The sequence below is a fragment of the Chionomys nivalis genome, chromosome 3, assembly GCF_950005125.1.
Source record: "Chionomys nivalis chromosome 3, mChiNiv1.1, whole genome shotgun sequence".
Lineage (NCBI taxonomy): Eukaryota > Metazoa > Chordata > Mammalia > Rodentia > Cricetidae > Chionomys > Chionomys nivalis.
This window is the reverse complement of record NC_080088.1, coordinates 82,415,293-82,433,097: the sequence shown is the minus strand read 5'-3', so window position 1 is coordinate 82,433,097 and position 17,805 is coordinate 82,415,293. Positions and strand designations below refer to the sequence as shown.

The 17,805-nt window shown below is 44.4% G+C and overlaps 1 protein-coding gene across 4 annotated transcripts in view; it reads left to right on the top strand.

Annotated features, from left to right (window-relative positions):
- The window catches only part of Fry (FRY microtubule binding protein), a 404,412-nt gene that overhangs the window by 292,397 nt on the left and 94,210 nt on the right, over positions 1-17,805 (top strand). For all 4 annotated transcript variants that reach the window (XM_057765235.1, XM_057765236.1, XM_057765234.1 and 1 more), the window contains 12 exons: positions 128-214; positions 2,844-3,103; positions 4,262-4,451; positions 5,007-5,131; positions 7,332-7,389; positions 8,354-8,445; positions 8,792-8,964; positions 10,402-10,562; positions 12,379-12,489; positions 13,932-14,086; positions 15,309-15,408; positions 15,618-15,789. In XM_057765235.1, coding sequence (XP_057621218.1) covers positions 128-214; positions 2,844-3,103; positions 4,262-4,451; positions 5,007-5,131; positions 7,332-7,389; positions 8,354-8,445; positions 8,792-8,964; positions 10,402-10,562; positions 12,379-12,489; positions 13,932-14,086; positions 15,309-15,408; positions 15,618-15,789 — 1,684 coding nt within the window. The remainder of the gene's footprint in view (positions 1-127; positions 215-2,843; positions 3,104-4,261; positions 4,452-5,006; positions 5,132-7,331; positions 7,390-8,353; positions 8,446-8,791; positions 8,965-10,401; positions 10,563-12,378; positions 12,490-13,931; positions 14,087-15,308; positions 15,409-15,617; positions 15,790-17,805) is intronic.

Here is a 17,805-nt window from a genome sequence, read left to right as displayed (position 1 = left end):
ACACTCACATCTCTCTGGGAAAACCTTTATCGCTCTCTGGCAGGCTGCTCTGCTCCGTGTCCTGGGCTGTGGGGTAGGAGGGAGGGACGCATTTCCCATGGGTGTAACTGACTCCTCCTTCACACAGGATGATGACAGGCCAATGATTGATGTCATGGACCAGCTAAGTTCTTCCATTCTTGAAAGCTTCATTCATGTAGCGGTTTCAGATTCGGTAAGTAAACATGTGGTCCCAAATGCTAGCTGTTGTCAGATGTAAGTTCTGAGCCTATCTCTAAAGCAGAGCCAGAAATCATGTGTGTAAGCAGAAGGCTCCTGGCAGGCCAGTAGCCTGAGGTACAGAGAGCTAGGAAGACAAGATTAGCTTCTCGGATAATTGCACTGGACACATCTAAAAAAAAATAAAAATAAAATAAAATTCAGACAAAATTTGAGCCTTAGAAATACAAGTTAATATTTTTTGAAAACTTCAATTTCATGAAAAATTGCTTTTGGTTCTTAAAGAAAATTAACTTACTTCAATTACTGCCTTTAATATTTAATCTTTGTTTAATTTTGTACTTAACGTTTTATACTACAGTAGTCTCAATATGCAAACTCTACTTATGTATTACTTGGTAGCTTACACGATGGTTTCATTTTCACTAGCTTTGACCCGCACAGTTATTAAAACTCAAAAATATTAAGAGGGAAAGGGAGGGTGGGGGAAGGGTTAGCTCAGAGACACAACACCTGTTCATTGCACACAGACATCGAGTGTCACCCTCCCATTGCCACACAAACGGAACACAACCGCTGGGAGGCACGGACACCGGAGTCACACGAAGGCTCTACTGTGCCCCGTGCTGGCTCAGGCTCCTGCAGAACTCCATCAGCTGTACACACACTGTCGTCATCGGAAATGCATAGTGGCCATTTCAACCCTGAGCGAGTAGAAGGAAAATCAAAGCTGGCTTTAGATATCCATATTTCAAAACAGAAAATTCCAGTGAGTGAACCGAACCTGGGGTCCATTTCAGCTCCACCGAAAGGCAGGGGAATCTGGGGGTGACGGAAGAACGCACATAGCTCTAACTTGTGCCTAGCGCAGAGACCTGCCACATAACAGAGGGACTCTGTTAGCTTTGTATAGCCTTCCCTGACTCGGAACATAAACTGCTAGCTTTTGGCAATAATCTTAATGGCTAGAACCACTGGCCAGGCACTGCAGGTCAGAACAACCAGAGTGAAGAAGCGTGCGTCCTCCTATGTGACAGTTACTGGAACATGAGATGGCATCGCCATTGCAGTTCTTACACATGCACGTCTCCTTTTCTGCGGATAACCGTTCCATGTATTCACATGATTTCCTTCTGTGTTTGCTGGAGTCACCAGGTCAGCACCCAGCGCTTCAGACAGGGAGCGCCAGCAATGTGTTTCCACCTCCGTTACCTCGTGGGATTCCCAAAACAGTGTTAGGAGAGATTAGTTATAATCGCTTAGTCACGAATGAAGGAAGAGAAAGTATGCACTCGGGGACTTCGCCAGAACACAGGTCCCAGGCAGAGCGTTTCACAGGGTCTCATCCCTCTGACTCTAAAGGTCCAGTTCCACCAGCCCAGTAATGAAGGCCAGATCTGTAACATTTACCCAGGGGAGTTCATGGCCCCAACAGATGAAACATACCACTTTATAAAGGCATAACAAACACTTTCTTGGAACAATAGATGTGTTATTTAAAAAATCGGTATTGCCATGGCTTCAGAGATGGCTCAGTAGTTAAGAGCTCTTCCAGAGGACCGGGTTCAATTCCCAGAACCCACATGGCAGCTCACAACTGTCTGTAATTTCAGTTCCAGGGGACCTGACACCCATGGAAAAACAACAATGCACATAAAATAAAAATAAATAAATTGAAAATTGATATTGCTTAAATATTGGTATGAAAACTTAAAGATAATAAAATGTAAGAACTTATCAATTCATACATATATTTACCTTTAAAGAAATTTTTTGAAATATCTTGGCTTGATATCATAGGTTAAAAGATTAAGTGCAGATGTCATCTCAAAAACCATCCGGAGAGCACCCTTCATCAAAGGGACAGTGCCCACTGTTTCTCCAAACCACAGGCAAAATGCTTCATTCTAATAAAGAGGAAAACCACCATGAACACATCCACACACAGATCACAGAAGTGAAAACACATTTATGAATCCACACTTGAATAGTTCCTCAGGAGTTTAAAATTGTGAATCTGGGACTAGAGAGGTGGCTGAGTGGTTGAGAACACTTGTTCTTCAAGAAGACCAGAGTTTGGGTTCTCAGCACCCGCATGTTGGCTCACAACCGTCTGTAACTCTAGGGCCTAGAAATCGACTGTCCTCTTCTTGCCTCCACAGGCCCCAAGCACAGATGTGTGCACACACATGCATGCAGGAATAGCATTCATTACATCAAATAAAAATAAAACTTACAATTATAAATCTGTGGTCTGGGTGTGGTGGTATATGCCTTTAATCCCAGCACTTGGGAGTCAGAGGCGGCAAGATATCTCTGAGCTCAAGGCCAGCCTGATTTACATAGCAAGTTACAAACCAACAAGACCACATCTCAAAAACCAACAATAAAAAATGAATGACTCTAATCATTGAACTTTATACTTTCTGTTGCCCATGGACTGGCAGAGAGTTGATTCACACAGACATCGTACGTGATGGGTGCAGAATGGGTGTTGCAGATCCAAAGCTGGTCCATGGAATCAGAGGTCAGGAAAGGCCCTGTGCAAACAGGAGCAGCAGGCTGAGCCCTGGTGAGGACAGTCATGTCGGTCTATCTTTGACCACCTGCCTCTTTGCCCCCAGGCCACGCTGCCGCTGACCCACAACGTGGATCTCCAGTGGCTGGTGGAATGGAACGCCGTCCTGGTTAACAGCCATTACGACGTGAAGAGCCCCTCCCACGTCTGGATCTTTGCACAGTCCGTCAAAGACCCCTGGGTCCTCTGCCTGTTCAGCTTCCTCCGGCAGGAAAACCTGCCGAAACACTGCCCCACAGCCCTCAGCTACGCCTGGCCATATGCCTTCACCCGGCTGCAGTCCGTGATGCCGCTGGTAGACCCAAAGTAAGGTGGCCGTGTGTTCTCCTTGCTTCCTCCTTGGTTCTCTCCAATTTTCATTTCGTGTAAGGGGTTGGGCTATCATAATCTTCTCCAATTAATTACCTGCTCTAGAATCCTTAAAGTATAGTAGAGATTTAAACAACATACCCTTTCTAGAACAAGGGTTGGTTTTTCTTTTCCTTTAATAATCCTGCCCATCCTTGATGGTTGCGCCCTCCTAACGATCTTTATTTAATGAGTGATATTGACAGACTGGCTTGGTAGCATATGCCTACAATCCTAGCACTCAAGAGGCTAACGTAGGGTTGCCATAACTCAAGGCCTGCCAGGCTATATACAAGCAGGCTCATAGGCCTATATAGATCCTATCTCAAACAGAGCCCCCAAAACATTCATCTTCAAAATGAAGACTTTGGGCTGGAGAGATGGCTCAGTGGTTAAGCTATACACACTGACTTTGAAGAAAACCCAAGTTCAGTTCCAGCACCCACATTAGGGGTATCATGTGATGTTTTACTCCTTCGGCTTTTTGAGGGACCTGCCACCCAGTTCCAAATAAATGACACATAGAGGCTTATTCTTAGTTATGAATGCCTGGCTGTAGCTTGCCTTGTTTCTAGGCAGCTTTTATTTATCTTAAATTAACCTGTCTACCTTTTCTCTCTGACTTTATCTTTCTTACTTCTGTGTATCTTACTTTCCTTCTTACTCCACGGCTGGTTGGGTGGCTCCTGACAGCCTCCTCTCCTTGTTCTCTTGCTGCTCTTGGTTTTCCTTTCTCCTTCTGTGTATACTGTCTGCCTGCCAGCGCCACCTATCCTTGTTCCCGCCTCGCTATTGGCTGTCCATCGCTTTATTAGGACCATCAGTTGTTTTAGGCAGGCACTGTAACAGAGCTTCACAGAGTTAAACAAATGCAACATAAACAAGTCACACGCCTGAAAAATAATATTCCCCAACAAAGGGGATTGAATGGCTCACAGCCGTCTGTAACTCCATCTCTAAGGTATCCGATGCCCTCTTCTGTTCTCCATGGGCACCTACACTCATGTATGTGCGTGCACGCGCGTGTACACACACACACACACACAATTAAAAATAAAATAAATGAAAATCCAACAGGGATTAGTTTGACCTTTGTTTTTGTCTCTGTATCTCTAGCAGCCCAATCAATGCCAAGAAAACCAGTACTGCAGGCAGTGGAGACAACTACGTCACCTTGTGGAGAAATTACCTCATTCTCTGCTTTGGAGTTGCCAAACCCAGTATTATGAGCCCAGGTCACTTACGAGCGTCCACTCCAGAGATCATGGCAACGACCCCCGATGGTACAGTGAGCTACGATAACAAGGTGACATGACAGGCTTCAGAGGAATTATTCTGTAAGGGTTTTTTTAGCTCATTTGTCTAGCGTTCCCAGTGCGAACCGCACTGTGCCTGCCATCTGGAATAGCATGGAATCGGATTCTCTTCCAACACATTTCCAGATTCCATTAAAGCATCTCTGTGAATAATTTATTGCTCCTCTCCCGTGGGTACAGAATGGAAGATTAAAGATTAGGAACCTTGCATTAGGGTTCGTCAGAGCCTCAAGATTGGGCTTGTATCCCCCGCGCCCTCTTTCCCCTTTCACTAATTGAACGCCTCAAAACCACAACTTTATCCAGTGATGCTGTTAAAGATAGTTTTGTTGACTTCAATGGTTTTAAAAAAAAAAAAGGCAGGTTTTTCTTTAGGACTTGTACCCCAGGTAGGAAATACTTCAATTGTACTGTATTAAATATATGGGTTCTTAAATGGTCTTTCCTGGAATGATGGCAGTGCCTTGGGATGTGACTCAGCCACGTGAAACTCTTACCACTCAGTTACCATGTTCTCTTTGTCACTTCAAGTTGCCTTGTTTCAGGCCATTGGCACGCCGTCAGTGGGTGTCCTGCTGAAGCAGCTGGTGCCTTTGATGAGGCTGGAGAGCATCGAGATCACAGAGTCCCTTGTTTTAGGGTTTGGAAGAACAAATTCCCTTGTTTTCAGGTATGGCTGTCATAGTACGTTCTTCTAAATAATACATGTTGCTGCGATTATGGTTATCTCTTAACACAGCTTGGGGGTAACAGATGCAAGCTGGTGTCTGGGGTGCTGATGGGCTGCGCATGGTGTCCTTCATGCCATGGTTTAAAGGGAAGCAGCCTTCCTTGCAGCTTTGATTTTTATCTCTCAAATTTTCTTTCAGTTGCAAGCTGTGTCTTAGGCAACTATAAGCAGAGATAATTCCCTGTCCATCCCCAGTTAGCCAGACTTTGCGAAGCTGCAGTACCAGAAAGGTAGTGTGTGATCCCTGCCATTCCTCCAACAGACTCAATGGTGACTCATGAGTGGGACTCACCGGACAGGCTCGAGTCACATGATCCATCTTTCTAGAAAGCATATTTGTACCTCAATCAAACTGGGTTTGTGATCTTATAGTCAGAGATCCGAGGCAGTGTCCAAACCTTCTGAGAGAGAGGTCCTGAAGTGATAGTGCACACTAGTTCCAGTGCTTAGCCAAGACACATGAGGATGAAGAGAATACGCATTAAACGAAAGCTTCTGTGCAGTTAGGAGAAAAGACTCTCCAAACATCTCGCCCTGAGCAATAAGTAAACATTGCAAGTCCTGACTACTATTTTACCAAGTAGCCAACACTTAGCCAGTTATTAATTAGCTAGGTTAGCTTTCAAAACATAACTCACAGTTCCTGAAATCAGCCAATGATCTTTCCCAAAGACCTGCCAAGTCCCAGAGCACAACTTGTGTTCTCTCTATATTCCTGGAGGTAGCTGCTGCCATTCAGCTAGCCAGCCAAGGGCGTCTGCGAAAGCTCCGTGAGCCTCAGTTTGCACAGCTGTATGCTCAGTACAGCAACTGAAGTGAAGTATGTCTCTAGTAAAGCAAGTTGAGCAGCTGAACCAATAGCTCAGCATTAGTTGAGAGCCCTGGCTGCCCTTGCGGGGGACCTATGGTCACTTCTCAGCGCCCTCTTCTGGCCTTCATGGGTACTTCATGCATGTGCTGTGCAGCTATACTTGAAGACAAAACAATCATACACATAGGAGCAAAATTAATCTTTTTTAATTTTAAACCAATTTTATGTAGTGGAATCTACCCCATAATTTGCTAAGAGGACATATTAAATGTGTGTATTCACATAGAAAAACACTCGGTAAATAGATGATGAGTAGGGAAGGGTTGTTAATGTTATCAACAGTTGTTAATATTACATGCTATTAGTGTTGCTGTATCACTATAGTGAAGTAATGTCCTCTGATACTGTATGTCAGTATTATTAAGATCATACATTATTAAATGGGGCTCTTTGATGTAGGAATTCTGTCTTGATTTGAGTGACAGGTTTTCCTCTCAGCGCAGAGTGCTTGCTGTAGATTCTCATCAGCCTTCCTGGTTCCCTGGAGGGTGGTGCTTAGTAACCATGAGTATAGCATGCAGCTTCCAAACTTGTCTAGCTGCAAACTAGATCTCATGTCTGTTTTATTCAGACATAATTGCACAAAAAAGATGATTCATAACAAGTATAAACAATAATTGGAGATTTGGAAAGACAGGTGAAATAAATACATATGCATGTTTGTGTTTGTGAATAATGTGTATATATGTATACATATAATACACATATGAAATACATACAATGTATGTAGATGTGTGCAGATAATACATATACAACACAAACAGAGAAATGTAATAAGATATATACTAATCAAACTTTTTCACTACACATGAAAAGTTTTAATGAAAACTGTACTACTTTATCTCTTGCTATAATTTGCGTTTGTCAAATAGCATAAGTGTAAGATCAGCTCTGAAATACAGGTTTTGTGTTTTAAATCTATTATGTGTCCCCAAAGTGATTCAATATTGACTCTCTTTCTTTCTGATTGGATGGAAAGGTTTTTTTAAGAACAGAGACTCGAACTTACTTATTTTCAATCCCCTAGCCCGTTCTGACGTGCCTGGATTTAGTAAGCTCTTGGGAAGTACTGTTTCATTGTTCAGAGAGGGTGTTCTGCCCGAGCCATGTGCACAGCACTGGGATGCAGGCAGATACTGCATAGAGTATCAGGCAGGGAGATCACCGGAGGCTCTGGCTGGTAGTCAAGGGAAATAATGATGCTACTTATGCTGGAATGGACATGCTGGTGACAAGTTTCATATCAACGATAAACTCTTCCCTCTGTAGAGAACTGGTCGAAGAACTCCATCCATTAATGAAGGAGGCTCTAGAGAGAAGGCCAGAGGTAAGGTTCAGAAGCCCCATCACAAAGGCCTGACTCATTGGGACAGTGGTGTGAACCTTCCGTCCCCTTTGGTGTCCCCTAAAGAATACAAACACCCCACCCTGCCTCTAACAGTGAACCTTAATATGTTAGATTTTGTCATTTTCACTAATTTTCAATAGTTAAGTAATTCAGAGTTTAAACCCAGTACTCAGGAGGCAAAAGCAGGTAGATCTCTGTAAGTTTGAGGCCAGCCTGGTCTGCAGAGTGAGTTCCAGGACAGCCAGGGCTGTTACACAGAGAAACCCTGTCTCGAAAAACAAGCAAATAAGACAACAACAACAAAAACCAGAAATCAATGACTAAAGATACCATGTCTCATTTAGCTTATGGTATATCCCTCAATATTATTTTCCCCCAAATGAATCCATCTCTGCACCAAGATTGAAAAATAGTAAGATATGATACAAGAAAGAGCAGAAATCTGGGGCTAAGGACACAGCGTGGCCCTTGAGAGCACTGGCTGCTCTTTCAGAGGTCCTAAGTTGCTCACAGCCATCTATAACTTCAGGTCCAGGGACTCTGATGCCCTCTTCTGGCTTCCATGGGCACTACACACACCGGGTACATATACATATAGGCAAAACACTCAAACAAATAAAAGTATTTTTTAAAAAAGTAGCAGAAATTTAGCAGCCTGAAGAATAGCACTCACTCACTGAGCAGACTCAGTGGAGATTGTCAATGTCCTCTGCGCTCTCCAGCCACTCCAGACAGAGACACCTCTGGACACAAGGCACACTGCTCAACAATTCCACCTCCTATATTCTTACTGCCTTCCTTACCGTCTTTTCCTTATAGCCTGGGATGACTGGCATTGTCTCTACTGACTAGGAAGAGGGGACAATGCATCCCTCTTACTTAGGAAGTTGGCATTGTATTGTCCTTGACAATAAGCGTAGTAGCATTACCTCTTTCTGTGCAGAACAAGAAACGTCGGGAACGGAGAGACTTGTTGAGGCTACAACTGCTTCGGATATTTGAACTCCTGGCAGATGCGGGGGTAATAAGTGACAGGTGAGCGTAAGACTGAACTGACCGCCTCTTGCCAAAGCCTCCTTTTCCGTTTCTTCTCGTCCTCTTGCCAAAGCCTCCTTTTCCGTTTCTTCTCGTCCTCTTGCCAAAGCCTCCTTTTCCGTTTCTTCTCGTCCTCTTGCCAAAGCCTCCTTTTCCGTTTCTTCTCGTCCTTTCAAATATATTACTTCAACAAAGATTTTGTTAAGGTATCTTTTCTCATACTCCCCTGGCGGTGCACGTAGAGACCAGATCTGCTGTGTGAGTTCCAACCGTTTTGTTCTGTCTTCAGGAAGCATTTGCTACTTTGTTGCAGCTGGTTTAAAGGCTCCCTCCCCCTTCCTTCCAGCACAAATGGAGCCTTAGAGCGAGATACCTTGGCCCTCGGCGCACTGTTCCTGGAGTACGTGGACTTGACCCGCATGCTCTTAGAAGCTGAAAATGACAAAGAAGTTGAAATTCTTAAAGACATCCGAGCACATTTTAGCGCCATGGTTGCCAACTTGATTCAGTGTGTTCCAGGTAATCCGCCATGTGTAGCCTTTGGGCTGGGTGATACACTCACGTTCTTCACGACTGCTCCTTCCTGATTCCTGACAGCCTGCATATAGAGCTAGGTAATTGGCTTTATTTATCCTGAGACACTGAAAATACACAAGACCAGGTCACCTCAGCATAGTGGAGTCACCAAGGGAGCGACCATCGGAATCACATTTGGTATTGTACGCGTCGTTTCTATCTTGGCTTTGGTTCTGGTCTGAAAATGAACTGATGCCATATTGAAGGAAGGAATTCAGAGGAAACCTTCCCACAAGCTTCATTTTCTCCTGTGGCCTCTGTCCTAACCTGATTTCAGTCCGTTCTGTCAGTCAGCACACTAACTAGAATTCCGTAGCATGGAATTCCTTTTAATCTTTTGGTTCAACTGGGCATCTTATAAAGACTATGTGGCACATTTTTATTCGAATAGAGGCGTATGGAACAAGGTAGATGATTGACTTGGTATCAAAGTTGTTATTAACTTAACTGTAGTGGACCGTCTCATATTTAAGGACCTTAAACTACAATTTAAGTTTGACTTCTTCGGTAATGTGAAGTACATGTTTTTGAAATAATATATATTATATTCCACCATGTTCTCCCTAACAGTAGGGAACAGTGGTCACAAAACTTCATTCTATATACCCAAAAGTTAAGTGGAAAGGTCAGTTAGAGCAATGGTTCTCAACCTGTGCGTCGCAACCCTTTGGTGTCAAATATCAGATATCCTGCATATTCGACATTTACATCACAATTCATAACAATAGCAAAATTACAGTCATGAAGTAGCAAGGAAAATAATGTTGTGGTTGGGATCAGCACAACATGAGGAACTGGATTAAAGGGTCGCAGCATTGGGAAGGTTGAGAGTCACTGAAGCAGAGTGGGTCACAGTGTCTATCTCTCCTCCAACTCTGGATGTGAAGGATACACACAGAAAGGAAACTTGTGCTGCAATATATTTAAAAAGTCAAGCTTCTGTAGATAAAACAGAAGCTAGGGGGCTGGTGGTGTAGCTCACTGGGAGAGCGTGAGCCACGTTCTAGCCTGTGCCGCAAGCGGAGAAAGGGGTTCACGGGAGTACTCTAGTCCTTGGGGACAGAGGGATTGGATCAGGTACTGCTCATGCAGAGGACCCAAGGTTGGCTCCCAGCGCCTATATCAGGTAGCTCCCAGCCACCTGTAACTCCAGGTCCAGATGACCCAGCACCTCAGCACCTTCTTCTGGTCTCTGTGGGCACCTGCACTCATGTACCTACCTGCTCATGGAAACACATGTATACACATAATAGAAAGATTAAAAAAAAAACTTTAGGGAAAGTGGAAATTTTTCCTTCTCCCACAACTCGAGAATAATATTCACTAGTGCTACGATTCTGTTCAGTCTAATAGATACTGGTTCTGTGTTGTTCTCTCTAGTTCATCATAGAAGATTTCTCTTCCCCCAGCAAAGCCTGAGGCACCACCTCTTCATCCTGTTCAGCCAGTGGGCGGGCCCCTTCAGCATCATGTTCACGCCTCTGGATCGGTACAGCGACAGAAACCACCAGATAACGAGATACCAGTATTGCGCCCTAAAGGTTGGTTTGTGCCATCGGTGGTCTCCTCTTTTAAGCTATCAATCATGCCTTAACGATAGTTAAAATAAGCCAGGCAGTGGTGGCTCGTTCCTTTAGGCCCAGCACTTGGGGAGGCAGAGATAGGTGGATCTCTGTGAGTTCGAGGCCAGACTGGTCTACAAAGCCAGTTCCAGGACAGCCAGGACGGTTACACAGAAAAACCCAGTCTAGAAAAACAAAACAAAACAAAAAGTTAAAATAAGTCATATAATACAGATATAAAAATTCAAATGGATATATGGACACATGTGTCAATATCAATTGAGTAATTCCAACTGCATAATTGAAGATGTGTGCAAATACATCCCATTTGTGCTCGCAATTGCAAAATGTAAGATGTTGTCAAGTTACGGCTTTTATCCATTGTTTGTTCTGTGTGACAACACTTTTATCTACTTAGCCCCGAGGTTACCACGTTGCTAATTAACTCCCAACCTAAGGTGGGGGGCATACTCAACCAACAGCATTGTCCTGTTCTCATCTAAACCTGTCCTCAGATGTCCACACTGTGAAGAACTTCCCATCTGAAGCGCTGTGGTCTTTGTGCTGGTCACTCTTCCGTCACTGTGATGAAATGCCATGACCAAAAGCAGCATAGAGAAGGCGTTTCTTTCTGCTGCGGTTCCAGAAGGCTAGAGTCCTGAGCAGAGCAGGCTGAGCGGAGCAGGCAGCTAGCTAATCTTTACCCCACACACAGGACGCAGAGAAGGCAGGAAGCAGGATGTGGTTGTAAACTGTCAAAGCCCACCTGGGAGGGATGATGTCCTCCCTCCATCAATTGTTAGATTATGTTAGCCAACAGAGGGTCGTTGTTCATTCAAACCACTGTAGTCGAGCAGCCTAAAGGCCTTTAGAGAAATAACTGAGTTATCAGTTGTCATTGTCACTGTGTCAGGTGTCATTTACATTATAAGTTGATGTTTATGTGCAACTCATGGGTGCCTTCAAATGGTTGCCCTGATGGTCACTTACACCTGCCAAGCACAGGTTAGTCAAAATCTCCTTTTCTTACTCTCTCCCCATTCCCTACACCCACTCCCCACAAAAGTCCTACAGTTTACATTCTTTTTTTTTTTTTTTTTTTTTTTTGGATTTTTCGAGACAGGGTTTCTCCGTAGCTTTTGGTTCCTGTCCTGGAACTAGCTCTCGTAGACCAGGCTGGCCTCGAACTCACAGAGATCCGCCTGCCTCTGCCTCCCGAGTGCTGGGATTAAAGGCGTGCGCCACCACCGCCCGGCCAAAAGTTTACATTCTTAATTGCATTTAACTTTCGATCAAGGATCAAAAGTATTTTTGTGCTATGGAAAATGCAGACAGCTAGATTTACCTTATAAGCAGAATTTGCCTCACTTGGAACAACTGAAAGAAATTTTATTTGAATTATTGTAAAATAATCATTTTGTTTTATTCTTTCTTTATAAACACACGTTATAATCACCAATGTAGATGTCCATGAAACTATAGATTTTTAACTTTTATTTTTACAACTGAAATCTGGTGGGGAGATTTTTATTGACTCTACTAAAGCATGCTTTCAAAATCCCGGAGGAATAACTGTCACTAAAGAACCGCCATGAAGCCGAGCAATGGTCCCAGGCAGCTGAGGCAAGAGGATTGCAAGTTCAAGGCTAACCCGGGCTATCTAGTGAGACTTTGTATCTAAGATAGAATAAAGGCCGCACCCAGATTTGCCCGTCGTGTTTTTTAAGGTCAGAGGAATCCTGGCTTTACTGCTGCTCCAGGCTCCATCTCCAGGTTCCACCGTTTCTAATTCCAGGCAATGTCGGCCGTGCTGTGCTGCGGCCCTGTTTTTGACAATGTCGGCCTCTCCCCGGATGGCTATCTGTATAAGTGGCTTGACAATATCCTGGCTTGTCAAGATTTACGAGTAAGTATTGAGTCGGAAATCCCTTGCTTTTCTTCACCCTACCTTTCCCCCATGGCTACTCCCGTTCAGATATGTACTTAGGCGCACTGTGCTGTGATGTGCCAGGCCCCAAAGGACGGCGTCATTTACCCAAACTGACCACAAACTGAATCATAACGTGGAGTCTCATAACAGCCCGCATACTTTGAATACAAACTACATCCTTTATTCTCAATATCATTATGCTAGTAATGAGTAATTAAATATAATTAAAATATTCTTCCCTGGGAGCTGGAGAGAGAAGGCTCGACAATGGAGCGTGCTGGCTGCTCCTGCAGAGGACCTGAACCGAGTTCCCACCACCCATGCTGGACAGTTCACCAACACCTGGGATGCCTGCTCCAGGGAATCCAGTGCCCTCTCTGGCCTCCTCCATCCCTCAGATGCATGCACACAAACACACAGACAGACACACACACATGCACACACATATGCACACACACACACGTGCGCATGCATATAATTAAAAATTAATCTTTTAGAAATATATATATATGCTTCCAGATAGCCAGTGGAGCAAATAACAATGCTAACTGGAAATCATCATTAAGTGAAGCATAATGGAAATATTAAGTTAGCGATTTGCAAAGAAAGCCTTGCTTAAAAGGAAATGCATTAAAAATATAAGTGTATATTGGAGGGAAAAGGACTCATCATCTGTGACCCATATATCATAAGAAGATAGTAAAAGAAATAACCAAGTCAGAAAAAAATAGGACAGACATTAACGAGGGGAAATTTTTGACAATAATGAACATTGCATTAGTAACTTCCATTCCATTGACAAATAACCTAACAGAAACAATTGAGGAAAAACTGATCGTAGTCCATCCTGGTGTGGAGGGCATGGCCATCAGAGTGACCCTGCGGGGGTAGAGCACTAAGACTGTCCATGCGATGTTGGCCTGGAAGCAGGCATTGAGAGCTAGACAGAGATCCACCCCTGGATACACTTCTGCCAGCCAGGCCCCACCTCCTAAAAACTCATAGCCAAGATAGACCTCAGCTGGGCATCAGGCATTCAAGACATGAGCCCATGGGGGCATTTCACACTCGCATTATTAATATAACAAATGCAGAAGCCGGGTCCTTCCATTTTGACCTCATCACAACTGCCAAGAGTGGATGACTTCAGAAAGAGGAAGGTAGCATTATCTTCTGAGGGGAACGGAGCCTCCGTCATGGCAGGCTGTGTTACCTTCCCAGAGTCCGGGGGAGTCTGTGTCCCTGCAGGCATCACTCCATTGATCCCCCTTAAGGAAGAGTGTGTGGTATCAAGTTCAACCCAAGCCAGTGCTCTCCCTCTGCTTTCTGTCCACTTATATGAACTACATTCCATCGTATGTATTTCGCTAGGATATCGTCTCATGAACTAGGAAGAACTGATTTGTTCGTGTCCCCAGGTTCATCAACTTGGCTGTGAAGTTGTCATCTTGCTTCTGGAACTTAATCCAGACCAGATAAACCTTTTTAATTGGGCCATCGACCGGTGTTACACAGGCTCCTACCAGCTTGCGTCTGGCTGCTTCAAAGCCATAGCGACTGTGTGTGGAAACAGGTATGAGTTCTCCTTATTAGTGGTTAGTGGCAGTCGTGGTGATGCTGGCTCACCAGGATGGGAGGAACAGTAGCCTGTTGGGTGATTCACTCTTTAGAGTGAATCCTAGGAAAGCCCAGGATGGCTTCTGGGTCCTTCACAAATAAGCCACCTGCTCTAAGTTTCCATGCTATTGCTAATTCCATTTGACCAGGAGATAGTTCTCACAACGTGTCTCCTTGGAAGTGTCCAGACAGTCACAGTGAAGCGTGAGATTAGAATTTGAAAAGAATAAAGATGATACCACAAAGGAATTAAAGGCACGTATACAAGTATCCTGATCGTGTTAACTGTGAGCCTGAGAGCCAGCTGCCCACCAGATCAAACCCAGAAAGCAGAACCGTTTAAATCCTCTCTACTCAAAACTTCAGAAAGAACACGGGAAGGAGGAGTAGGTCCTTAGAGTCTGAATATTACATTTATTTGAAAATGTCCTGATTTGCACCCCGGGTCTTATGCTAAAACTGCCCTCCACCACTGAGGCACACCCCAACCCAAAGATTATGCTTCTAAAACCACCATCCTTATTATATAACAGGTGAATTCATGAAAAGTGTAACAATGTCATAGCTAGATTAAACTCCCTGACTTATATACAAACTCTCCTAAGAGAAAGCTTATAATTTAGGAAAGTGGAGAGAATATAGAACACAAAAATCTTCACATAAGGACTGGAGCGATTCCTCCAGAGTTAAGGAGCAGGAACTGCTGTTGCAGACAACCAGAGTTCAGCACACAGCACCCGCATTATGGAGGTCACAACCTTCTGCATCTCCGGCTCCAGGTGATCCATGCTTCCGAGTTCCTCGGGCACCTACGTGAATGTGATGTACACACGTACACTCAGATACACGGAATAATACATAAATAATGATTCTTTCCAAAAAAGACAGGGCAGTGTCAGTCCCAAGGACTCAAGTCAATGCACCACCCTAGACTTTGTTGTTGTTGTTTTGTTTTGTTTTCTGAGATAGAGTTTCTCTGTGTAACAGCCCTGGCTGTCCTGGAACTCACTCTGTAGACTAGGCTGGCCTCAAACTCACAGAGATCCACCTGCCTCTGCTTCCCAAGTGCTGGGATTAAAGGCGTGCGCCACTCTAGACTTTTGAGAGAAGATGATCTATCCAGCTTACCAGCCAAGCTGTCTTATAGCTATGCCGTGTGTTTTACTGTTTTTCCCCAGGAACTATCCCTTCGACATAGTGACCCTGCTGAACCTTGTTCTCTTCAAGGCCTCTGACACCAACAGAGAGATTTACGAAGTCTCCATGCAGCTCATGCAGGCATGTATCATGTACACCCCTGTGCCACAGTTCCATCCTTAGCTCAGAATGTGTTTATTTGTTTCTGTGTGCTGTGTGAAGAGCAAGGAAGCACCCACCCCGTGCTCTCCAGGCACAGCAATTAGCTGACTCTGTCCTTGTCATAGCGTCACCAATTCTGGTCAAACACAAACGTTCCTGAGATACGCATGTCTCTTACCTCCTCACAGATCCTCGAAGCAAAGCTTTTTGTGCACTCCAAGAAAGTTGCCGAGCAAAGACCTGGCAGTATTCTGTATGGAACGCATGGGCCGTTGCCACCTCTCTACAGTGTGTCGCTAGCCCTCCTGTCCTGTGAACTGGCCCGGATGTACCCTGAGCTCACTCTTCCCCTTTTCTCAGGTACTATGCAGCCGTCAGCAGTGACGTATGTCACCAAGTCTCTATTCTAAGCAGTTTTCCTTTTTTGGAGTCTGTGGCAGTTTTAGTGGCAGACATCAGTACTAAGGACTAAATCTAGTTACATAAGAAAACAAACTTGAGAAATATTTTTAAGCTTTTTATTTTGTGTGTGGGTATTTTGCCTGATTGTGCACCATGTGAGTGTCATGCTGATGGGGGCCAGAAGAGGGCATCAGATCCTCTGGGATTGGAGTTACAAATAGTTATGAGCTGCCCTGTGGGTGCTGGGACTTAAACCCAAGTCCTTTGGAAGAGCAGCCAGTGTGTGTAAACACTGAGCCTTCTCTCCATCCCCTCAAGAATATTTTTAAATGTTTAAAAATAAGTGATTAGGTAAAGCAAAAGTATAAACATGTACCTGACAAATTCAAGATTCTTAGGTCAATAAACATATTTCCGTGTGTATGTATGTGTACAGTATGTATGTACATATACATATATATGTATGTGTATAGTATGCATGTATATCCCAAAGAAATTCTATTATATGGACAATATACTTAAAATCTCTCTAAATTACTTACTTAATTGGTGATGATGTTAGATATCATATAGACTTATTATATTTATCATAGTGATGTCACATATATAACTTGTCAGCCATCTTCACAAATAACTTTTGTGAGAAGCGGGTCTCAAAAAGTGCTTTGCCCACTAAGTTCATGGGGCACCTTGCCAGGAGGCAGACTGTCCCAGAATGCACCTCACCTTCCACAGCACCCCCAGTGCCTTAGCCCCACCCCTCCTCAGCTACTCCTGCCTCTGCCCACCCTTCCCTGCAGTTCTTCAGCTACACGAAGCCACAGCTGGGTGGCGCCTCCCACTCACGTGTCTCTGCGCAACTGCACTGAAATAACTGGTGATCACAACGGCTCCAATTTCTCGGGTGCCTAAGGCGTGCTGAGTTCTCTGTTGGGCATTCGCGTGCATTGCTTGTGTCTGGTTCTTATTGAACCAGAAGAACGGGGAAAGCCTGACCTGACAGGCTGATGTCTGAGCTGCAGCTGGAGAGAAGAAAGTTACCAGGCAGACAGGCAGGTGATGGAAACCACAGAGAGAAGAGATGGCACGTGACTTGGTTTAGAGCAGTGATTCTCAACCTGGGGGTTGTGACCCCTTTGGAGGTTGAATGACCTTTTCACAGGTTGCCTAAGATCATCAGAATACAAAGATATTTATATTATGATTCATAACGGTAGCAAAGTTTAGGTTGTGAAGTAGCAATGGAAGTAATTTTCTGGTTGGGGAATCGCCACAACATGAAGATAATAAGTCTATTTGATAGCTAACATCATCACCAATTAAGTAAGTGATTTAGAGATTAAAGGATCACAGCATTAGGAGGGTCAAGAACCCTCTGCTGTAAAGGAATAGACCAGCACCGTGTACTGGGAAGTTATCCAGAGGGCAGTGTGAGTGAGATCTGAGACGGCCATGTGCTTATGACCCATTTCAAAGCCTGTAAGGAACGTGGCATCTCAGAAAGCTGCTAGGGCTTTGCAACCCACTGATGAATCCCACAGAATCACTACACTGGAAGCCACAATCTGTAGTCGGGGACCTGGTGCAGAAGTGCGCTGGTCCTGTACATGCCGCTTCAGCCTCTGTGAGTTCAGGGGAGCTTTGCTTGTGTTGAGAGCTGTAGTGCGAGTTCTAACAGTCTCAATAGTAAAAGCCCAGAGTCAGATAGAGGGGGGAAATGCTGAGAGATCCGAGAGACGAAGGGCTCAAACTCTGCAACCTTACCTACTCAACTCCCCAGCCCAAAAGACAGAGTTCCTGTTTCCTCCCGCCTATCACTTCATCTCTCCGCCCAGCCATATCACTTCCTGTCTTTCTGTACAGATCTCCAGACCTCTATGGTTAGCTAGTAACTAGCTCCACCCTCTGATCTTCAGGCAAGCTTTATTTGTACAAACAAGAGATCAGCACCTAGGGCCTTGTTCTCCTGGCGTC